At 42.7% G+C, this 25,259-nt stretch overlaps 1 protein-coding gene across 1 annotated transcript; it reads left to right on the top strand.

The window, feature by feature from the left end:
• The first annotated feature begins 3,037 nt into the window (after positions 1-3,037).
• On the top strand, positions 3,038-4,074 carry LOC138871509 (uncharacterized). The gene is made up of 2 exons (XM_070149391.1): positions 3,038-3,834; positions 4,017-4,074. The coding sequence occupies exons 1-2, from the start codon at positions 3,038-3,040 to the stop codon at positions 4,072-4,074; spliced, it is 855 nt and encodes a 284-aa protein (XP_070005492.1).
• The last annotated feature ends 21,185 nt before the right edge of the window (positions 4,075-25,259 follow it).

Below are 25,259 nucleotides of genomic sequence, written 5' to 3'. Positions count from 1 at the left end.
TGGGGGACTTTCTCCTTAGGATTGGTATTGTGATAATTGAAATGCCTTGTACGTGAGGCGGCGAGTGCGTACTTGTGCTAATTGTTGAAAATCCGATTTTCATTAAGTAACTTTAATTGTGTTTCCCCTTTCTATTTATTCTACTTGCACTTTTAAACCTGCTGTTAGTTAGAGAAACATGTCTAATTGACTTAATTGCTCTATTTGCTTTAACTGCCTTAATTGAATTATGTGAAGCATGCTAGATTAGAATTACCTGTTTACCTGATACGAAACTAAATTTAATAGAGTATTCCTTGTGCCATTGTTGTGTGTTTTACTTTGGGACTACGGGACGGCATCCCGGGAGATCCCCTGTACGTATTTACGATTTGAGCTGAAGTGCAGGATACCGAGAGATCCCCAGCACGTACATTGTGGATACCAAGAGATCCCTATCATACATTGAGGATACCAAGAGATCCTCGGGAAACCATGAGATCCCTATCATACATTGAGGATACCAAGAGATCCTCGGGATACTAAGAGATCCCTATCATACATTGAGGATACCAAGAGATCCTCGGGATACCGAGAGATCCCTAGCATATATTAAGGATACCAAGAGATCCTCGGAATACCAAGAGATCCCTATCATACATTGAGGATACCAAGAGATCCTCGGGATACCGAGAGATCCCTAGTATATATTGAGGATACTAAGAGATCCTCGGGATACCAAGAGATCCCTAGCATATATTGAGGATACCAAGAGATCCCTAGCATATATTGAGGATACCAAGAGATCCTCGGGATACCAAGAGATCCCCGATTATCATCCTTGTTATGAGTGGTACTTCCTGGTCTTTGCCATTATTTCTGTTCCTGTTATTGTATTCCTTATTACCCTGCGTAGATTCTTACTGTAAATTTTCAACTATACTACTTATCTTATACTGTAATGTCTCATATTCTCTATATTTATTTAATCTCAGTAGGGCCCTGACCTTCCTCGTCACTACCCAACCGAGGTTAGGCTTGACACTTACTAAGTACCGCTGTGGTGTACTCATGCCCCTTCTGCGCATGTTTTTCCATGTGCAGATCCAGGTACCGCTGATCAGGCCTACTATCGTTGAGAGAGGTGACTGCTTAATGACTCCAAGGTACATCTTCCGCATTCACAGACCAAGGAGTCCTTTTCTATTCGTGCCTGTAGTATTTAGCCTTTCTGTACTTTTTTGTTCTTTATTTGAAATTTCGGAGTTAGAGCTATGTAGTATTTCTTTTCTTAGCTTGTGATTCATGGGTTTCTGGGTCTTGGATTTATGTTTGTTGGTGAGAGTTAAACATGGTGTATGCCGAGTGGCACATTTATACATTGATATTGCTTTATTCTTGTTTTAAATTGTTTTACGTTCGCAAGTTTGGTTTTCTTCCCCAAAGTTAGGCTTACCTAGTCGTAGAGACTAGGTGCCATCACGATGGTTCACGAAGGGCGAACCAGGGTCGTGACAAGTTGGTATCAGAGCTCTGGGTTCATAGGAGTCATGGATCACAAGCCTGTTTATTAGAGTCTCACTGATCGGTATAGAGACGTCTATACTTATCTACGAGAGGCCATGTAACTGTTAGGAAAATTCCCCTTCATTTGATTTCCTTGTCGTGCGATAATTTTTGACATCACAATTCTAAACTTCTATCTTCTATTCTCTCACAGATGGTGAGGACACGTGCTACTCGAGATGATCAAGCACCCGTACCCCCTACTGCAGTCATCAGAGGCCAGGGCCGGGGTAGAGGCCGAGGACGCGCATATGGTGCAGCGAGAGAACCTGTGCGAGCTGCCGGCGAGGTACCACTAACAGATCCAGGCAGAGTCCAGGCACCTGACACGCCTACTGCCGCTACTACTCCAGCCCTTCAGGAGACGTTGCCTCAGTTCATGACTATGTACACCACCTTGGCTCAGGCAGGGTTGCTTCCCCTTACTGCAACCACATCCCAGGCCGAGGGAGGAGCCCAGACTCCCGCCGCCCGCACTCCTGAGCAGAGAGTTCAGGTGGAGCAAGTCCCAGAGATCAATCCTATACCGTCTGTAGTTCCAGTTTATCTCGATGATGGGTCAGCTGCTTCAGAGGACGAGCAGCGGAGACTTGAGAGATTCAAGAAGTATGATCCTCCCGTATTCAGTGGATTAGCATTAGACGATGCCTTGGGATTTCTATAGGAGTGCCAACGTATTCTTTGCACTATGGGTATAGCCAAATCTAGCGGGGTTTCCTTTACTGCCTTCCAGCTTCGGGAAGCCGCCTAAGATTGATGGCGCACTTATGAGATAGACAGTCTAGACGAGGCTGCTTCACTGATCTGGACCCAATTCTCAGATATGTTTATGAGAGAGTTTGTCCCTCAGAGCCTCAGAGATGCATGGCACGCAGAGTTTGAGCATTTACGCCAGGGTGCTATGATCGTTTCAGAGTATGCTATCCGTTATACCAGATTGGCTAGGCATGCACCGGCCGTGGTTGCTACTCTCTGCGAGAGGGTTCGCCGGTTTATTGAGGGTCTTATCCCACCTATCAGATCTAGCATGGCTTGAGAGTTGGAGAAGGACATTCCTTACCAGCAGGTAGTGAGCATTGCTAGGAGGGTCGAGGGTATGCTCTCTAGGGAGCGAGAGGAGAGGGAGGCCAAGAGGTCTCGAGAGTCGGGCCACTACTCTAGTGCCCATACCCCAGCAACAGGTCGTCATGGTAGGGGTTATATGTGTCGCCCCATTCATTCAGCTCTTCTAGCAGCCAATAGTGCTCCAGCTCCTCCTAGGCCTCAGGAGCCTTACTATGCACCTCCGGTTTCTAGCGTGCCTCCTGCGCGGGGTGCTTTCAGAGGTCAGTCCAGCAAACCTAGACCTAGCCAGTCACAGCCACCACGTCCTCCCAGAGCTTGTTTCGAGTGTGGTGGCACCCGCCATGTGGTGAGGTATTGCCCTAGACTTGGGAGGAGTGCACCTTCAAAGACTTCTCAACCACAGAGTGCTCTACAGAGTTCTCAGGCTATGATCACAGCTCCAGATGCTACCCCATCTGCCCAGCTAGCTAGGGGCGGAGGTTGGGGAGGTAGAGGTCGCCCTCGAGGGGGAGGCCAGGCCAGATATTATGCTATTCCTGCTCGTACCGAGGTTGTTGCCTCCGATTCTGTTATCACAGGTATTATACTGATTTTTTATATCGATGCATCGGTTCTATTTGATCCAAGCTCTACTTACTCTTATGTGTCTTTTTATTTTGCTCCGCATTTGGGTGTACCCCGAGATTCCTTGAGTTCTCCTGTATATGTTTCTACTCCTGTGGGGGATTCTCTTATTGTGGACCGCGTTTATCAGTCATGTTTGGTTACTATTCGTGGTTTTGAGACTAGGGCAGATTTATTGTTACTCAGCATGGTTGATTTTGATGTTATCTTGGGCATGGACTGGTTGTCGCCCCATTATGCTATTCTTGATTGTCACGCCAAGACCGTGATGCTGGATATGCCAGGTATTCCGCATGTTGAGTGGAGTGATACTTTAGATCACACTCCCAATAAAGTTATCTCTTTCCTTAAAGCTCATCATGTGGTTGAGAAGGGGTGTTCCGCGTATTTAGCTTATGTGAGAGATGTCAGTTTTGATGCCCCTTCTGTTGATTCGGTCCCAGTGTTACGGGATTATCCTTATGTGTTTCCAGCTGATCTTCCGGGCATGCCGCCTGATAGAGACATTGATTTTGGCATTAATTTGTTGCTGGTCACTCAGCCTATTTCTATCCCTCCGTATCGTATGGCTCCTCCTGAGTTGAAGGAGTTGAAGGATCAGTTACAGGAACTGCTTGATAAGGGTTTTATTCGACCCAGTGTTTCACCTTGGGGTGATCCTGTCTTGTTTGTGTAGAAAAAAGGATGGTTTTATGCGTATGTGCATCGATTATCGGAAGTTGAACAAGGTTACCGTGAAGAACCGTTATCTTTTGCCTCGTATTGATGATCTGTTTGACCAGCTTCAGGGCGCACGAGTGTTTTCTAAGATTGATTTGTGCTCAGGTTACCATCAGTTGATGATTCGGGAACTATATATCCCGAAGACTTCTTTCAGGAGTCGGTATTGTCATTACGAGTTCCTTGTTATGTCATTTGGGCTGACAAATGCCCCAACAGCCTTTATGCATTTGATGTACAGTGTGTTTCAGCCGTATCTTGACTCGTTCGTCATTGTCTTTATTGATGATATTCTGGTGTATTCTCGGAGTCGGGAAGATCATGAGCAGCACCAGAGGAATGTGCTTCAGACTCTGAGAGAGAAGAAGTTATATGCTAAATTCTCGAAATGTGAGTCTTGGTTGGATTCAGTTTCATTGTTAGGCCACGTGGTATCGAGTGAGGGCATTCAGGTGGATCCGAAAAAGATAGAGGTCGTGAAGAGTTGGCCTAGACCATCCTCAGCTACGGAGATCCACAGTTTCCTTGGTTTGGCGGGTTACTACCGTCGTTTTGTGGGGGGGTTTTCATCGATTGCAGACCTATGACTAGGTTGACCCAGAAGGGTGCTCCGTTTCAGTGGACGGGGGAGTATGAGGCGAGCTTTCAGAAGCTCAAGACAGCTTTGACCACAACCCCAATTTTGATACTGCCTATAGGTTCGGGGTCTTATACAGTCTATTGTGATGCCTCGAGGGTTGACCTCAAAGCAGTGTTGATGTAGGATGGTAGGGTGATTGCCTACGCATCCAGACAGTTGAAGATACATGAGAAGAACTACCCTGTCCACGACCTTGAGTTAGCTACCATTGTTCACGCTCTGAAGATTTGGCGCCATTATTTACACGGGGTTCCCTGTGATATTTATATTGACCATCAGAGCTTGCATCATTTGTTTAAGAAAAAGGACCTAAATTTGCGCCACAGGAGGTGGTTAGAGTTGCTAAAGGATTATGACATTACTATTCTGTATCACCCAGGCAAGGCCAATGTAGTGGCTGATGCTTTGAGTCGTCGGGCAGAGAGTTTGGGGAGTTTGGCTTATTTACCAGCATCAGAGAGGCCTATGGCGATGGATATTCAGGCCTTAGCCAGCCAGTTTGTGAGATTGGATCTTTCGAAGCCCAGTCGGATTCTAACTTGCGTGGTTTCTCGGTCTTCTTTATTGGATCGTATCAGGGAGCGGCAGTATGATGACCCTCATTTTCTTGTCCTCAAGGACAAGGTTCAGCATGGTGATGCTAGGGATGTAACCATTGGTGATGATGCGGTATTGAGGATGCAGGGTCGGATTTGTGTACCCAATGTTGAGGGGCTTCGGGAGTTGATTCTGGAGGAGGCACAAAACTCGCGGTATTCCATCCATCTGGGTGCCGCGAAGATGTATAAGGATTTGAGGCAGCACTATTGGTGGAGGCGGATAAAGAAAGATAGTTGGATATGTAGCTAGGTGCCTCAATTGTCAGCAGGTGAAGTATGAGCACCAGAGACCGGGTGGGTTGCTTCAGCAGATAGAGATTCCGGAATGGAAGTGGGAGCGAATCACCATGGACTTTGTAGTTGGACTCCCACGGACCTTGGAGAAGTTTGATGCCATTTGGGTGATTGTATATCGGCTGACCAAGTCCGCTCATTTTATTCCTATGTGTACTACCTATTCTTAGAAGCGGTTGGCGGAGATTTATATCTGGGGGATCGTTCGTCTGCATGGTATTCCAGTTTCTATAATTTTAGATAGAGGTACTCAGTTTACATCACGGTTCTAGAGGGCCATTCAGTAGGAGTTGGGTACTCGAGTGGAGTTGAGCACAACATTTCACCCCTAGACGGACGGATAGTCCGAGCGCACTATTCAGATTCTTGAGGATATGCTCCGTGCGTGTGTGATTGAGTTTGGAGGGTCTTGGGATCAGTTCTTGCCATTGCCAGAGTTTGCGTACAATAATAATTATCAGTCCAGCATTCAGATGGTGCCGTATGAGGCTTTATATGGTAGGAGGTGTAAATCTCCAGTGAGTTGGTTTGAGTCGTATGAGGCCAGGCTATTGGGCACAGATTTGGTTCAAGATGCTTTGGAAAAGGTTAAGGTGATTCAGGATAGACTCCGTACAGCCCAGTCCAGACAGAAGAGCTACGCGGACTGGAAGGTTCGTGATATTTCATATATGGTCGGAGAGCGGGTTCTGCTTCGGGTTTCGCCTATGAAGGGCGTTATGAGATTTGGGAAGAAAGGGAAGTTGAGTCCGAGATTTATTGGCCCTTTTGAGATATTGATGCGTGTTGGGGAGGTTGCTTATGAGCTTGCCTTACCTCCCAGCTTGGCAGGAGTTCATCCGTTATTTCATGTTTCGATTCTCCGGAGATATCACGGTGACCCATCGCACGTGTTGGATTTCAGTTCAGTCCAGTTGGACAAGGATCTATCCTATGTTCAGGAGCCGGTGGCTATATTGGACAGGCAGGTCAGAAAATTGAGGTCAAAGAACGTTGCTTCAATTAAGGTTTAGTGGCGGGGTCAGCCGGCCGAAGAGGCGACCTCGGAGACCGAGTAGGATATGTGCAGCCTTTACCCTCATCTTTTCACTACTTCAGGTATGTCTCTATGCTCGTTCGAGGACGAACGAATATTTAAGTGTAGGAGGATGTGACAACCCGGCCGGTCGTCTTAAGAATTAACACCCCGATCCCCTATTAACTGCTTCCCCAAGTTTAATTCTGCTAATTTGGTTCGCCGATATGTTCGATTTTAAGTTTCGGAGAGTTTTGGGACACTTAGTCCCTAAATAAGAGCTTAAGTGTTGGAAAGTTGACCGTAGTCGAAACAGTATGAAGACGGCCTCGGAATGGAAATCTGATGGTTCTGTTAGCCCCGTTAGGTGATTTTGGGGTTAGGAGCGTGTCCGGAGTGTGTTTTGAAGGTTCGTAGCTAATTTAGGCTTGAAATGCCCAAAGTTGAATTTTGAAAGTTTCCGGTTCGATAGTGAGATTTTGATCCGAGGGTCGGAATGGAATTTCGGAAGTTGCAGTAGTTTCGTCATGTCATTTGGGACGTGTGTACAAAATTTCAGGTCATTCGGACGTGGTTTGGTTAGTTTTTTTTATCAAAAGCGTATTTTGAGGAAAAATTGGAGTTCTTAGGCTTAAACCCTTGATTAATTCGAGTTTCCGATGTTGTTTTAGGTGTTTTAAGGATTGGTACAAGTTTGAATAAGATATTAGGTGATATTGGTGCTTTTGGTTGAGGTTTTGGAGGCTTCGGGGTGATCTCGGATGGTTGACGGAAGAATTTTGAAGTTGAAGAGTTGCAGATTTTTGCTGCTTCTGGTATTTTCGCATCTGCGGTTTAAGGACCGCAGATGCGGCTTTGGAGACCGTAGAAGCGGAATTTGGGTGTCCCTTCAGTGTCCGCAGATGCGGAAGTTCCGCCGTAGATGCGGTTTCGCATCTGCGAAAGTAGTATCGCAGATGCGGCTCCTGTGCCATTTAATGAAAGTCGTAGATGCGGCTCCTGTGCCATTTAATGAAAGTCGCAGATGCGACCAATGTTCCGCAGAAGCGGGACCACAGATGCGGAAATCACTGGGCTGAAATATGAAATTCAAGGGTTTAGTTTCAAAAGTTAGAAAAATAGAATTGGAGCTCGGGAGAGGGCGATTTTGAGAGGGATTTAAAGAGAAGATCATTAGGTAACGATTCTTTACCCCTTTCTAGTTATATTCCATCAATGTATAGTTAATTTCATCGTCTAAATTCATATTGGGAAAAATTGGAAGAAACTTCTTAGGCCGAATTATTGAGTTTTGAATGGGTTGTTGACATCCGATTTGAGAGATTTTTATATGGTTAGACTCGTGAGAGTACGAGGTTTCCGAAAATGTTAATTTCACCCGATTTCGAGACATTGGCTTGAGGGGCGTTTTGGTCATTTTACCTAATTTCGCTTCTTAGCTTTGAATTAAATCGTAGAATCAGTTGCTTGAGATGTTATTTACGATATGTAATTGAATTAAATAGATTTGGGCCATTTGGAGTCGGATACTCGTGGCAAACGTGTGGTTTCGAGTTAATTTTGGAGCCGATTCGAGGTAAGTGGCTTGTCTAACCTTGTGTGGGGGGCTTTCTCCTTAGGATTGGTATTGTGATAATTGAAATGCCTTGTACGTGAGGCGGCGAGTGGGTACTTGTGCTAATTATTGAAAAATTGATTTTCATTAAGTAACTTTAATTGTGTTTCCCCTTTCTATTTATTCTACTTGCACTTTTAAACCTGTTGTTAGTTAGAGAAACATGTCTATTGACTTAATTGCTCTATTTGCTATAACTGCCTTAATTGAATTATGTGAAGCATGCTAGATTAGAATTACCTGTTTACTTGATACGAAACTGAATTTAATAGAGTATTCCTTGTGCCATTGTTGTGTGTTTTACTTTGGGACTACGGGACGGCATCCTGGGAGATCCCTTGTACGTATTTATGATTTGAGCTGAAGTGCGGGATACCGAGAGATCCCCAGCACGTACATTGTGGATACCAAGAGATCCCTATCATACATTGAGGATACCAAGAGATCCTCGGGATACCATAAGATCCCTATCATACATTGAGGATACCAAGAGATCCTCGGGATACTAAGAGATCTCTATCATACATTGAGGATACCAAGAGATCCTCGGAATACCGAGAGATCCCTAGCATATATTGAGGATACCAAGAGATCCACGGGATACCAAGAGATCCCTATCATACATTGAGGATACCAAGAGATCCTCGGGATACCGAGAGATCCCTAGCATATATTGAAGATACTAAGAGATTCTGGGGATACCAAGAGATCCCTAGCATATATTGAGGATACCAAGAGATCCTTGGGATACCAAGAGATCCCTGGTTATCATCCTTGTTATGAGTGGTACTTCCTGGTGTTTACCATTATTTCTGTTCCCGTTATTATACTCCTTATTACCCTGCGTAGATTCTTACTGTAAATTTTCAACTGTACTGCTTATCTTATACTATCATGTCTCATATTCTCTATATTTATTTAATCTCAGTACGACCCTGACCTTCCTCGTCAGTATCCAACTGAGGTTAGGCTTGGCACTTACTAAGTGCCGCTGTGGTGTACTCATGCCCCTTTTGTGCATGTTTTTCCATGTGCAGATCCAGGTACCGCTGATCAGTCCTACTATCATTGAGAGAGGTGACTGCTTAAAGACTCCAAGGTACATCTGCTGCATTCGCAGACCAAGGAGTCCCTTTCTATTCCTGCCTGTAGTATTTAGCCTTCTTGTACTTTTCTGTTCTTTATTTGAAATTCCGGAGTTAGAGCTATGTAGTATTTCTTTTCCTGTTTGTGATTCATGGGTTTCTGGGTCTTGAATTTATGTTTGGTGTTGAGAGTTAAACTTGGTGTATGCCAAGCGGCTCATTTATACATTGATATTGCTTTATTCCTGTTTTAAATTGTTTTACGTCCGCAAGTTTGGTTTTCTTCCGCAAAGTTAGGCTTACCTAGTCATAGAGACTAGGTGCCATCCCGATGGTTCACGAAGGGCAAACCAGGGTTGTGACATCGGGGCTCCAAACCAAACATGCATACTAACTCAAACATATCATATGGACTTACTCGTGCGATCAAATCTCCAAATTAACATCTTTAACAATGAATTTAGCGTCAAAATCAAAGAAAAATCTCAAGAACTTCTTAAGTTCAAATTTTAACAATCGAGGATTCGATTCACATCATATTAAGTCCGTTTCTTACCAAATTTTATAGGCTCGACCAAAATACCATATAAGACCTGTACTGGGTTCCGGAACCAAAATACGGGCCCGATACCATCAATTTCAAATACATTTAAATTTTCAAAAACTCTTAAAATTTTAGTTAAACAATTCTCTTCAAAAATTTGTTTCTCGGGCTTGGGATCTCGGAATTCAATTTTGGGCATACGCCCAGGTCCCATATTTTTCCACGGACCCTTCGGGACCGTCAAATCACGGGTTCGGGTCCGTTTACCTAAAATATTGACCGAAGTCAACTTAAATTCAATTTTAAAGGCTAAATTAGCATTTTCATCAAATTTTCATATAAAAGCATTCTGGATATACGCCCGGACTGTGCACGCAAATCGAGGTAAGATAAAAGGAGGCTTTTAAGGTTTCGGAACACAGAGTTTACTTGTAATTCAAGTGATGACCTTTTGGGTCATCAGAGTGAGATAAATAGAATTCAACATATGATACCAACTTATACACAACACATACGGGCCCATAAGACCAAAATAACCACTCGTATACTGAACATAGTCCGACAAGTTCATATAATCTTTTACGTACATGACATATGTCTACAAGCCTATAAGAATACATAATTTTTATAAAGGTCGGGACAGTTCCCCGTCATACCAAACAATACACGTCTAAATCATACTAACCAAACAAGCAACTATGAAGCAAATGGAGCGCACCAACATCTTCCGCTGAGCTGATAGCCTACTTGGAGGGCTCTCAACCTGTCAATTTATGTGGTTTAAATTATTTTTTTGCGTAAAGACTAGAAATATAGTGCCTTTTAGGGTAGTAAAATGTAATGCCTTTTAGCGTAGTAAAATGTAGTATCTTTTAGGGTAGTATACTGTAGTGCCTTTTAGCGTAGTAAAATATAGTACCTTTTAGCGTAGTTTCCCTGTAGTTTAAGTATCTCTTATACTCAAAAATACGCCAAATAACTGATAGATCAAATACAAACTTTGTCCAATTATAGTCAACATATATTTGGTGCTACTAGGCCGCAAATATCGAGCCTGGAACCCATATATGAATCTTTAATAATTAAATATTGTATAATTAGAAAAATTAATTATCTAATTTACAAACAAATATATAAAATTATAAAACTAACACATAAAAGAATTCAGGATAAATTGGTGCTGCTTGGCTCCAAATATAGAGCTTGGAACCCATTTGTGAATATTTAATTATTAATTTATAAACTAACATTTAAAATAATAAAACTAACACATAGAATAAATTGGTGCTACTGGGCTCCAAATATGGAGCCTGGAACCCATTTGTGAATATTAAATTATAAAAATTAAATATTTAATTTACAAACTAACATGTAAAATAAGAAAACTAATACATAGAATAAATTGGTGCTACTGGACTCTAAATATCGATCCTAGAACCCATATATGAATATTTAATTATAAGAATTAAATATTTAATTTACAAACTAACATGCAAAATAATAAAACTAACACATAGAATAAAGTGGTGCTACTGGACTCCAAATATCGAGTTTGGAACCCATATGTGAATATTTAATTTTAAAAATTAATTACTAGGTAACAAACTAACATATAAAATCTATCTATTATTAAAAGGAAAGAAGTCAGCCATGAGAATTTGCCAAGTGTCGCGTTAAGAAAATGCCATGCGGAAATTTTAGGAGAATATTAGTTAAATTAGGTAAAATTATCTTTTTTCTTTAATTTGAATTTCAAAAAAATAAAATACTATTCTGAAACCAACACATAATATAACTCCTTGCGCGTCTTTGGCCTAATAAATATCAACTTCTACCGTTTTCGCGCTTCAGACCCACGATGCTCTGACATCGCAAACTCAAACTGCTTAGTAAAAACTGTTTTCCTCTTCTCAACAAAAGTCGATCTTTTTTGAACTCCCACTTTATCTATCAAAATCATGAAACCACCTCATTTTCCAACTTATTTCTTTCAAAAAGACATAATAATCCACTTTCACGGATTCTTCTCCATGGAGAATGAAACTGTCACGACCCTAGTTCACCAACCGTGAACATGTCATGACGGCACCTTGTCTCCGTGACCAGGTAAGCCTAACACTTGCGGAAACATAATAATTGCGTAAAAATAAAATACCATATTTAATTATCTAAAAAGGAAATTGTACTGAATGCCGCTCGGCATATACGACTCAATATCTCAAGACTAAAACAATCCCAAAACCCGGAAACTCACGGGAAAACACAGGCTACAAAAATGTATAGTGAGGCTCCAAACTCCAGAATATCTAACAAATGGAAGGAAAGAGAAGTAAGTACAAAAGATAGAATAAAGAGGGAGACTCGTCGGTCTGCGGACGCAGCAGATCTACCTCGAAGTCTCCGTAGTCCTCCTGCCTCACTGATAGTGCGCCTGAGTATAGGTACTTGGATCTGCACATGAAAGCATGCGTAGAAGAGGCGTGAGTACACCACAGCGGTACTCAGTAAGTGCCAAGCCTAACCTCGGTTGGGTAGTGACGAGGAAGGTCGGGGCCCTACTGAGGTTATATAAAATATAAAGATGTCAGGATAAGATAAGCAGTGCAATTGAGAACCTACAGTAAGAATCTATGCAGGATAATAAGAGTACAATAATGGAAACAATGATGAAAGCAAACCATAAGGAAAGTAACCGGGGATCCCTAAGTATCCCGAGGATCTCTCGGTATCCTCAATATAAGCCAGGGATCTCTTTGTATCCCGAGGATCTCTTGGTATCCTCAATATATACTAGGGATCTTTTGGTATCCCGAGGATCTCTCGGTATCCTCAATATAAGCCAGCGATCTCTTGGTATCCCGAGAATCTCTTGGTATCCTCAATATATGTGCGGGGGATCTCCCGGGAATCTAACCCGTAGTCCCAAAGTAAATGTGCAGGGGGAATCTAACCCGTAGTCCCAATTTAAAACACAGAGCAGCAACACAAGAATATTAAATTAAACGCTAATTTCATACCAAGTAAACATTTACTTCTAGCCTAACATGCTTCACGTAATGCAATTCAGGCAATTTAAGCAAATAGGCAATTAAGTCAACTAAACATGCCTTTCTAGACTAGCAACATGCTAAATTAACAAGAAAAATAAAACAAGAAAAGACCTCAATTGAAATACTTAAGGAAAAACCGGATTTTCAACAATTAGCTCAAGTACGCACTCGTCACCTCACGTACAGGGCATTTCAATTATCAAATATAACACATCCTAAGGGGAAAGGTCCCCCACACAAGGTTAGACAAGCCACTTACCTCGAATGCTCCAAACTCAACTCACGCTTCTAGAATAGCTTTACCCCTCGAATTCACCAACCAACCGCTCGAATCTAGTCACAAATTGCTTGAATGCATTAATAATTACTATTGGAACTAACCCCAATTCATAAAAATAGTTTTTACAAGGTTTTTCCCAAAAAGGTCAAAAATACCCCCGGACCCATGTGGTCGAATTCGAGGTTCGGACCAAAACCCAGTTACCCATTCTCCCACGAATCCAAATATATGTTTTGTTTTGAAATCGGACCCCAAATTGAGGTCCAACTTCTCAATTTGTAGAAAACCTAGGTTTTACCCAAAACACCCAATTTCCCCATGAAAATCTTTGATTTGAAGTTGAAATCATGTTAAAAGATGTTAAGAAGTGAAGAAATTAAGTTAGAAATCACTTACCAATCGTTTTGGAGAAGAAAAGTTGTTTGGAAAATCGCCTCTTAGGTTTTGGGTTTTTGAAAAGTGGAAAAATGACTGAAAATCCCGAGTTTATATACTTTGCTGGGGGCTGGCGCGGACCACGCAAAAACGTACCGCGGCCGCGCCGAGGGAGGGAAGAAGTGGGCTTTCACTGAACCCACCCAGCGTGGACCGCACTGATTTGGTGCACAGCCGCGCTGGTCGACCCTTTGAACTCCACCACGCGGACCGCACAGAAAAGCACCGCGACCGCGTGGCTGCCAGCGCGGACCGTGCGGAAATGACCGCGGCCGCACTAGGGCCTGCAACATCTGAACCTTCATTTTTTTAAGCCTAAGACCTCCCGGGCCCCACTCAAAACTCACCCGAGCCCTCGGGGCTCCAAACCAAACATTCATATGATCTCGAAAACACCTTATGGACTTACTCGTGCGATCAAATCACCAAAAACGACATCATATACATAGGATCAAGCCTCGAAACACATGATTTTCTTTCAACTTTCATAAAACTCAAATTCCCCATTTTAAGTCTGAAACACGTCATATGACGTCCGTTTTTAGCCAAACTTTACAGATAGTGCTTAAAACATATTTAAGACTCGTACCGGGCGTCGGAACCAAAATACAAGCCCGATACCATAGTTTTCTGATCAATTTTCTTCTTTATTTTCCTTAATTAATTTCAGAACACAATTTCACACAAAAATTCATTTCTCGGGCTTAGGACCTCGAAATTTGGTTCCGGGCACACTCCCAGGTCCCATATTTTTCTACGGACCCTCCGGGACCGTCAAATCACAGGTCCGGGTCCGTTTACCCAAAATGTTGACCGAAGTCAATATTATGCATATTAATATCAAAATTCATCAAATATTTCACATAATTTGCATATTTCAACATAAAAGCTTTCCGTCTACGCGCCCGAACTATGCATGCAAATCGAGGCAACTAACAACGAGGTTTTCAAGGCCTCGGAAGCACGGAACAAGGAAGAATTACGGTGATGACCCTTTGGGTCGTCACATTCTCCACCTCTAAAATAATCGTTCATCCTCGAACGGACAAAAGAAAGAAGTACCTGAGTCGGGAAATAAATGAGGATAACGGCTCCACATATCAGACTCGGACTCCCAGGTCGATGCCTCGGGAGGCTGACCTCTCCACTGAACATGCACTGAAGGAAAACTCTTCGACCTCAACTGTCGAACTTGCCGGTCTAGAATAGCCACCGACTCCTCCTCATAGGACAGATCCTTGTCCAATTGGACAGTGCTGAAATCCAACACGTGCGATGGATCGTCGTGATACTTCCGGAGCATAGATACATGAAACACAGGATGCACAACTGACAAGCTAGGTGGCAAGGTAAGTCTATAAGCCACCTCTCCCACACGATCAAGAATCTCAAATGGACCGATAAACCTAGGGCTGAGCTTGCCCTTCTCCCTAAATCTCATCACGCCCTTCATAGGCGATACATAGAGCAATACCCGCTCACCAACCATGAAAGCAACATCTCTGACCTTGTGGTCTGCATGACTCTTTTGTCTGGACTGAGCTGTATGAAGTCTATCCTGAATAATCCAGACTTTATCCAAGGCCTCCTGAACCAAATCAGTACCCAATAATCGAGCCTCTCCCGGCTCAAACCATCCAACTGGAGATCTACACCGTCTCCCATATAAAGCCTCATACGGTGCCATCTGAATACTGGACTGATAGCTGTTGTTGTAAGCAAACTCCGCTAAAGGCAAAAACTGGTCCCACGAGCCTCCAAAATCAATAACACAGGATCAGAGCATATCTTCAAGAATCTGAATAGCCCTCTCGGACTAACCGTCCGTCTGGGGATGAAATGTTGTGCTCAACTGCACCTGGGTGCCTAACTCTCGCTGAACTGCTCTCCAGAAATGCGAGGTAAACTTCGGACCCCGGTCCGAAATGATAGATATGGGCACCCCATGAAGGCGTACGATCTCCCTGATGTAAATCTCAGCTAATCTCTCGAATGAATAGGTGGCTGCAACGGGAATAAAATGCACTGACTTGGTCAGCCTATCAACAATAACCCAAACCGCGTCAAACTTCTTCCGAGTCAACGGAAGTCTAGTAACGAAGTCCATAGTGATTCGCTCCCATTTCCACTCGGGAAGCTCAATCCTCTGAAATGACCCACCAGGTCTCTGATGCTCATACTTAACCTGCTGATAATTCAAACACCGTGCCACATATGCCACAATATCTTTCTTCATTCTACGCCACCAATAATGTTGCCGTAAATCCTGATACATCTTCGCGGCACCCGGATGAATAGAGTACAGGGAGCTATGGGCCTCCTCTAAAATCAATTCCCGAAGCCCATCCACGTTAGGCACACAGACTCGACCCTGCAATCTCAATACACCATTATCTCCCAAGGTCACTTTCTTGGAACTGCCGATCACGGATATGCTCCAATAATGAAGAACGAGCGACCGTGCAAGCTAATACTCGACTAGGCTAAGAAATGTCCAACCTCACAAACTGATTTACCAAAGCCTGAATTTCCAAAGCAAGCGGTCTCTCACCGACCGGGATATAAGCAAGACTGCCCATACTGGCTGACTTCCTACTCAAGGCATCGGCCACCACATTGGCCTTTCCCGGGTAATATAAGATAGTGATGTCATAATCTTTCAACAATTCCAACCACCTCCTCTACCTCAAATTCAACTCCTTTTGCTTGAACAAATACTGAAGACTCTTATGATCCGTGAACACCTTACACGTCACACCATATAAGTAATGGCGCCAAATCTTTAAGGCGTGAACAATGGCGGCTAACTCAAGGTCGTGAACAGGGTAGTTCTTCTCATGTATCTTCAACTGTCTGGACGCGTAGGCAATCACCCTACCATCCTGCATCAACACCGCTCCGAGGCCAACCCTCGAGGCATCACAATAGACTGTATAAGACCCTGAACTCGTAGGCAGTATCAAAATTGGGGTTGTGGTCAAGGTTGTCTTGAGCTTCTGAAAGCTCGCCTCACACTCCACCATCCACTGAAATGGAGCACCCTTCTGGGTCAACCTGGTCATAGGGGCTGCAATGGATGAAAACCCCTCCACAAAACGACGGTAGTAGCTAGCCAAACCAAGGAAACTGCGGATCTCGGTAGCTGAGGATGGTCTGGGCCAACTTTGCACGGCCTCTACCTTCTTTGGATCCACCTGAATACCTTCACTCAAAATCACGTGGCCTAAGAATACCACTGAATCCAACCAAAACTCAGATTTCGAGAACTTAGCATATAACTTCTTCTCTCTCAGAGTCTGAAGCACAGTTCCCAGGTGCTGCTCATGATCTTCCCGACTCTAGGAATACACCAGAATATCATCAATAAAGACAATGATGAACAAGTCAAGATATGGCCGGAACACACTGTGCATCAAATGCATAAAGGCTGCTGGGGCATTGGTCAGCCCAAATGACATAACAAGGAACTCGTAATGGCCATACCGAGTCCTAAAAGCGGTCTTCGGGATATCTGGTTCTCGAATCTTCAACTGATGGTAACCTGAGCGCAAATCAATCTTAGAAAACACCCGTGCGCCCTGAAGTTGGTCAAATAGATCATCGATATGAGGCAAAGGATAACGGTTCTTAACTGTAACTTTGTTCAACTGGCGATAATCAATACACATACGCATAGAACCATCTTTTTTCTTTACAAACAAGACAAGAGCACCCCAAGGCGATACACTGGGCCGAATAAAACCCTTATCAAGTAATTCTTGCAACTGATCTTTTAACTCATTCAACTCAGGAGGAGCCATACGATATGGGAGAATAGAAATGGGCTGAGTGCCCGGCAACAGATCAATGCTGAAATCAATATCTCTATCAGGCGGCATGCCTAGAAGATCAACTGGAAACACATCGGGAAAATCCCGTACTACTGGAACTGAATCAACTGAAGGAGTATCTTTACTGACGTCTCTCACATAAGCTAAATACGTGGCACACCCCTTTCCAACCATACGCTGAGCTTTAAGAAAAGATATAACTCTACTAGGAGTGTGATCTAAAGTACCACTCCACTCAACACGCGGAATACCTGGGATAGCCAGCGTCACAGTCTTGGCGTGACAATCAAGAATAGCATAATGGGGCGACAACCAGTCCATGCCCAGAATAATATCAAAATAAACCATGTTGAGTAACAATAGATCTGCTCTGGTCTCAAAACCATGAATAGTGACCAAACACGACTGATAAACGCGGTCCACAACAATAGAATCTCCCGCCGGAGTAGATACATAAACAGGAGAACTCAACAAATCTCGGGCTACACCCAAATGCGGATCAAAATAAGAAGACACATAAGAATAAGTGGATCCTGGATCGAATAGAACTGATGCATCTCTGTGACAAACCAATATAATACTTGTGATGACGGAATCGGAGGCAACAGCCTCGGTACGGGCAGGAAGGGCACAGTATCTGGCCTGGCCTCCCCCTCTAGGGCGACCTCTACCTCCCCGACCTCCACCTCTAGCTGGCTTAGGTGGGGTAGCAACTGGAGCTGTAACCATAGCCTGAGAACTTTGCGGGGCACGCTATGGTTGAGAAGTGTGTGGAGGTGCACCCCTCCTAAGTCTAGGGCAATCCCTCACCATGTGGCGTGTGTCACCACACTCGAAACAAGCTCTAGGGGGACGTGGTGGCTGTGACTGGCTAGGGCCAGGTCTGCTAGAATGTCCTTTGAAAGAACCTCGCGCAGGCAGCGTGCTAGAAACTAGAGGTGCATAATATGGCTCCTGAGATCTGGGAGGAGCTGGAGCATTGCTGGTTGCCGGAAGAGCTGAATGAACGGGGCGACTCATATAGCCCCTACCATGATGACCTGCAGCTGGGGTACGGGCACCAGAAAAATGGCCCGACTCACGAGACCTCTTGGCCTCCCTCTCCTCTCTCTCCCTAGCATGCATACCCTCAACCCTCCTAGAAATGCTCACTACCTGCTGATAAGAAATATTCATCTCCAACTCACGAGCCATGCTAGATCTGATGGGAGGAATAAACCCCTCAATAAACCAGCGAACCCTCTCGCGGACAGTAGCAACCAAGGCTGGTGCATGCCTAGCCAATCTGGTGTAACGGATAGCATACTCTAAAATAGTCATAACACCCTGGCGCAAATGCTCAAACTCTGCATGCCATACATCTCTGAGGCTCTGAGGGACGAACTCTCTCAAAAACATGTCTGAGAACTGGGTCCAAGTCAGTGAAGCAGCCTCATTTGGACTGTCTAACTCATAGGTGCGCCACCACTCATAGGTGGCTCCCCGAAGTTAGAAAGCAGTGAAGGAAACCCCGCTCGATCCGGTAATACCCATAGTATGAAGAATGCGGTGGCAATCCTCCAGAAATCCCAAGGCATCATCTGTCGCTAGTCCACTGAAAACCGGAGGATCTTACTTCTTGAACCTCTTGAGTCTCCGCTGCTCATCCTCAGAAGCAGCTGCCCCATCCTCGGGCGGAACTGGTACTGCAGTCTGTACAAGAATGATCTCTGGGACCTGCTCAACCTGCACTCGCTGCTCAGAAGTGCGGGCGGCGGGAGTCTGTGCCCCTCCCCCGGCCTGGGATGTGGCTGCAGCAAGGGGAAGCAACCCTGCTTGAGCCAGCGTGGTGTACATACACATAAACTGTGCCAATGTCTCCTGAAGGGCTGGAGTTGTAGTGGTTGTAGGCATGTCGGGTGCCTGAACTCCAGCTGGATCTGCTAGCAGTACCTCAGTGGCAGCTCGCGCAGGTGCTCTGGCTGCACCCCATGCACGTCCACGACCTCTGCCCCGACCCCTACCTCTGACGGCTGCAGGAGGGGGTGCGGGTGCCTGATCGTCCCGAGTAGCACGTGTCCTCACCATATGTGAGAGAATAGAAGACATAAGTTTAGAATTGATGTCAAAAATATCGCACGACAAGGAGATCAATGAAGTGAAGAATTTTTTTCCTAAACAGTTACATAGCCTCTCGTAGATAAGTACAGACGTCTCCGTACCGATCAGCGAGACTCTAATAAACCGGCTTGTGTTCCGTGACTCCTATGAACCTAGGGCTTTGATACCAACTTGTCACGACCCTAGTTCACCAACCGTGAACATGTCATGACGACACCTAGTCTCCGTGACCAGGTAAGGCTAACACTTGTGGAAACATAATAATTGCGGAAAAATAGAATACCATATTTAATTATCTAAAAAGGAAATTGTACTGAATGCCGCTCGGCATATACGACTCAACATCTCAAGACTAAAATAATCCCAAAACCCGGAAACTCACGGGAAAACACAGGCTACAGAAATGTATAGTGAGGCTCCAAACTCCAGAATATATAACAAATGAAAGGAAAGAGAACTAAGTACAAAAGATAGAATAAAGAGGGAGTGTCGTCGGTCTGCAGACGCAGCAGATCTACCTCGAAGTCTCCACAGTCCTCCTGCCTCACAAATAGTGCGCCTGAGTAGAGGTACCTGGATCTGCACATGAAAGCATGTGCAGAAGAGGCGTGAGTACACCACAACAGTACTCAGTAAGTGCCAAGCCTAACCTCGGTTGGGTAGTGACGAGGAAGGTCAGGGCCCTACTGAGGTTATATAAAATATAAAGATGTCAGGATAAGATAAGAAGTGCAATTGAAAACCTACAGTAAGAATCTATGCAGGATAATAAGAGTAAAATAAAGGAAACAATGATGAAAGCACACCATAAGGAAAGTAACCGGGGATCCTTAAGTATCCCGAGGATCTCTTAGTATCCTCGACATGTACTAGGGATCTCTTGGTATCCCGAGGATCTCTCGGTATCCTCAATATAAGCCAAGGATCTCTTGGTATCCCGAGGATCTCTTGGTATCCTCAATATGTACTAGGGATCTCTTGGTATCCCGAGGATCTCTCGGTATCCTCAATATAAGCCAGGGATCTCTTGGTATCCCGAGGATCTCTTGGTATCCTCAATATATGTGCGGGGGATCTCCCAGGAATCTAACCCGTAGTCCCAAAGTAAATGTGCAGGGGGAATCTCCCGGGAATCTAACCCATAGTCCCAATTTAAAACACAGAGCAGCAACACAAGAATATTAAATTAAACGCTAATTTCGTACCAAGTAAACATTTACTTCTAGCCTAACATGCTTCACGTAATGCAATTCAGGCAATTTAAGCAAATAGGCAATTAAGTCAACTAAACATGCCTTTCTAGACTAGCAACATGCTAAATTCACAAGTAGAATAAAACAAGAAAAGAACTCAATTGAAATACTTAAGGAAAAACCGGATTTTCAACAATTAGCTCAAGTACGCGCTCGTCACCTCACGTACAGGGCATTTCAATTATCAAATATAGCACATCCTAAGGGGAAAGTCCCCCACACAAGGTGAGACAAGCCACTTACCTCGAATGCTCCAAACTCAACTAACGCTTCTAGAATAGCTTTACCCCTCGAATTCACCACCCAACCGCTCGAATCTAGTCACAAATTGCTTGAATGCATTAATAATTACTATTGGAACTAACCCCAATGCATAAAAATAGTTTTTACAAGGTTTTTCCCAAAAAGGTCAAAAATACCTCCGAACCCACGTGGTGAAACTTGAGGTTCGGACCAAAACCCGGTTACCCATTCTCCCACGAATCCAAATATATGTTTTGTTTTGAAATCGGACCCCAAATTGAGGTCCAACTTCTCAATTTGTAGAAAACCTAGGTTCTACCCAAAACACCCAATTTCCCCATGAAAATCTTTGATTTGAAGTTGAAATCATGTTAAAAGATGTTAAGAAGTGAAGAAATTAAGTTAGAAATCACTTACCAATCGTTTTGGAGAAGAAAAGTTGTTTGGAAAATCGCCTCTTAGGTTTTGGGTTTTTGAAAAGTGGAAAAATGACTGAAAATCCCGAGTTTATATACTTTGCTGGGAGCTGGCGCGGACCGCGCAGAAACGTACCGCGGCCGCGCCGAGAGAGGGAAGAAGTGGGCTTTCTCTGAACCCACCCAGCGTGGACCGCACTGATTTGGTGCGTCGACCCTCTGAACTCCACCACGCGGACCGCACAGAAAAGCACCGCGGCCGCGTGGCTGCCAGCGCGGACCGCGCGGAAATGTCCGCGGTCATACTGGGGCCTGCAACATCTGAACCTGCATTTTTTAAGCCTAAGACCTCCCGGGCCCCACTCAAAACTCACCCGATCCCTCGGGGCTCAAAACCAAACATTCATATGATCTCGAAAACACCTTACGGACTTACTCGTGCGATCATATCGCCAAAAACGACATCATATACATATGATCAAGCCTCGAAACACATAATTTTCTTTCAACTTTCATAAAACTCAAATTCCCCATTTTAAGCCCGAAACACGTCATATGACGTCCATGTTTAGCTAAACATTACAGATAGTGCTTAAAACATATTTAAGACTCGTACCGGGCGTATGAACCAAAATACAAGCCCGATACCACAGTTTTCTGATCAATTTTCTTCTTCCTTTTCTTTAATTAATTTCAGAACACAATTTCACACAAAAATTCATTTCTCGGGCTTGGGACCTCGGAATTTGATTCCGGGCACACTCCCAAGTCCCATATTTTTCTACGGACCCTCCGGGACCGTCGAATCACAGGTTCGGGTCCGTTTACCCAAAATGTTGACCGAAGTCAATATTATGCATATTAATATCAAAATTCATCAAATATTTTACATAATTCGCATATTTCAATATAAAAGCTTTCCGGCTACGCGCCCAGACTACGCACTCAAATCGAGGCAACTTACAGCGAGGTTTTCAAGGCCTCAAAAGCACGGAACAAGGAAGAATTACGGTGAACAACCCCCTTCCACATCAAGCAGATACATTAATTAGAAACGGCGCAAAAAAATTTCGATTACCAAAGGTTTGTTCTTTCATCATCATTACTATCTCTTCAAATAATTTTTATGTATTTTTTGTTTGCAAGCAAATAACTATTCCACCGGGTCTATAACTTCTCAGACAAAGTTGATTCAACTGCTTTTCTTTTTCAAGAACAATAAAACTTCAAACTAAGTTCAGTTTGCAATTTGACATGGAAGATCAGAAAAAAATTGTAAGAAAAATAAAATAGATTTACGGAAAGTCTTAACTGCTTTTTCTTTTCATCCAATAACAATGGTATGAACTTTTTCCCTCTTTTTTCTTTGTTTGGTTTACATTAAATTTTTCTTCTATAGTACTTTTTAGATATGTTCTATATTGCCAAGTTGTGACAAAAATTATGGACCACAAAAATTTCTGCCTAACATTTCCCCAAGCAGAAGGAGGTAGACCGAAACTCTTACCATGTAGGAATATAAGTGCTTTGTAACTGTTGGATATTGGGTTTGGGTCACGGGTCGCCCATATGGACTAACCATACTGATTTAGAGGAGATAAAACCTAAAAGAGGTTACCCAGGGAGTTAAATAAATATATAATGGGAACGTGCAATTGTAAGAGTAGCAGTTTTTCCTTTCTTGAAATCTATCTCTCTCCTATATATATCTTACTTCCTCAACAGAGAAAGATACGACGAAATAATTCTCCCTAAAAGAAAAGAAACACAGTGTGATAAACAAAGACAATGTATTTAGTTCGAGAACAAGGATTTTGTTTACAAGAGAGACAAAATTGGATTCGGGCAAATGAACAGATTCTGCAAAATCTTCCTTTGTTGTTAACAGGTACGCAAATTTGATGTTTTTGTTACTCGATTTTAACTATCAGTAACTATAGCAATACTTAAGTTCTTTGTAACTATAGCAATACTTACAAAGGAAAAGAAATTTGTAATAGAAAGATTTTCACTTGAATTGTGTTGGAGTCCCTAACAAGAACAACCGAATCTTGATTAAAAAAAATATAGTTTCTCTTAATAGTATTCATGTTCAAACTCATTTTTTAAGGATGTGTAATCAATGTCTTTTATTTTACGGAGAATGTTGGTCTCACAATTGGTAGAGGGAATGGTCTCGAAAAGGATAAAACAGTTCTTCCTTTGTCTGATATAATAAGTTATAAATGGTCAGTTTCAAATTACATATAAGGTTGTTAATTATTAATTCAAGTTTGAGTTATAACATGATTCCCTTAATTTTGTGATAATCATGAATAGTTTTCAAGTCCAGGATAAGTTATTGTTTCTTCATCAGAAGTCTTGATCACCTTCTTTACACGAGGGTCTATCGGAAACAGTCTCTTTGCACTTTCAGGGTAGGAGTGAGACCGCGTACATCCTACCCTATCCAGACCCCACTTGTGGGATTATACTGGGTGGTAGTTGTTGTTATTGTTGTTCATCACAAGTCACAACCACTTGCATATAAACCAAAGTCCCTTCACCTACGACATTTACGAAATAGTTTGTCTTTCTTCATATCTTATTTCTTAATTTCTATCTAATTATTATCTATAATTATTTGGAAGAGCTAGAATCTTAAGTTAAATGAAAATCTTAATTTCTTTATCACAGACTTTGGAAGTTGTTCATCTTCAAATACAAAACATGGCAAGGGTAATGGCCAGTTGGTTCACGAGAGCACAGTTTCAACTCATTATGCAATATAAAACATTAAGTCTTAAAATTGCTACTTCAAAAGACCATTTAAGTTGTTTTGGTAAGTGCTCAAATCTTTTGAATAATTTAAAATAGATTAACATAAATTTGTAAAATATGATTTAATGTAGGTGGAATCCAATAGAATTCTCAGTGATTGCCTTTGATTAAGACATTTTTTTTGGTAGAATAATCTTCAGATTAAGATTCAAACTTGTAATTTACTTTTTTCAACACTAGTGGGAGGAAAAGTTGATGTTTATGTCAACCAACGAAGGGATCGAGAAAATTCAGAGTGTCTAGGCAGAATTATCATCAACTCGAAAGCTTATTACAACTAGATGGATTTACTCCAAAATTTGCACAATTGTACATTTATGATACAAAAATGACATGAAAAATAGAATTCATACTACCAGGTTAGTAAAATCCAGTGCTTATTTTTTGTGTGGATAAAGGCTTAAGAAATAGCCATTCTCACCTTCTTTTCTTGAATTTCCTTAACCGTGAGAGATGCCTATTCTATTGGGTGTGGCACAAAAGAGCCTCAACTATTTTCTATGAATTTTTCTATTAAATATATTTATTATATTGTTACTTTTTTATCAGATGTCAATTTGTGTCACAAACGTTCCTTTTCAACATTATATTCAAATACATGTTCATCCTTATTAAATTCAAATACATATTCCTTAATCCTCTAGATTCTTGGTGAAAATCGGTTATTTGCGATTCAGCATGTGCTTTAGGTATGTGCCATTGGCATTTCTTTCTGAAACTTGTGCTTTTAAGGGCCATAAAATATTTTTTCAAAATGCAAGTTTATTTTCGTGCATCAAATTCACTCTCACAAGCTTATACGGTAGAATCACTTGGTTGACATTCCCAAAATGATAAGTTTGTCAAATCCTGATCTTTAAAGGAAAAACATGCCAATTATTACAACTATTGGTATATAGTAGAAACCCAAAACATGAGGCAGGTGTAAAGTTCCAAAAAGTATGCAAGAACTTTGGGGCGAGACAAAAATTAGCAAATTATACAGTACACTTTGAGCAAAGTTGGTGTGTATTTGGATTTACTTTCTATAAAATTAAAATTGTATTGATTTCAATTTTTTCTTATACCTTTTTAAATTTTTTACAG

The sequence above is a fragment of the Nicotiana sylvestris genome, chromosome 6 (genome assembly GCF_000393655.2).
Source record: "Nicotiana sylvestris chromosome 6, ASM39365v2, whole genome shotgun sequence".
NCBI classification, from domain to species: Eukaryota; Viridiplantae; Streptophyta; class Magnoliopsida; order Solanales; family Solanaceae; genus Nicotiana; species Nicotiana sylvestris.
The sequence above is the reverse complement of the archived record's forward strand: the minus strand, read 5'-3'. Positions and strand labels throughout refer to the sequence as shown.

Bases quoted from the DNA above. Each gene is read 5' to 3' on its own strand.
- LOC138871509 (XM_070149391.1), top strand. From the start codon at position 3,038: ATGATCACAGCTCCAGATGCTACCCCATCTGCCCAGCTAGCTAGGGGC. The intron at 3,835-4,016 runs GTTACAGGAACT...CTGTTTGACCAG, and splicing joins TTGAAGGAGTTGAAGGATCA to CTTCAGGGCGCACGAGTGTT.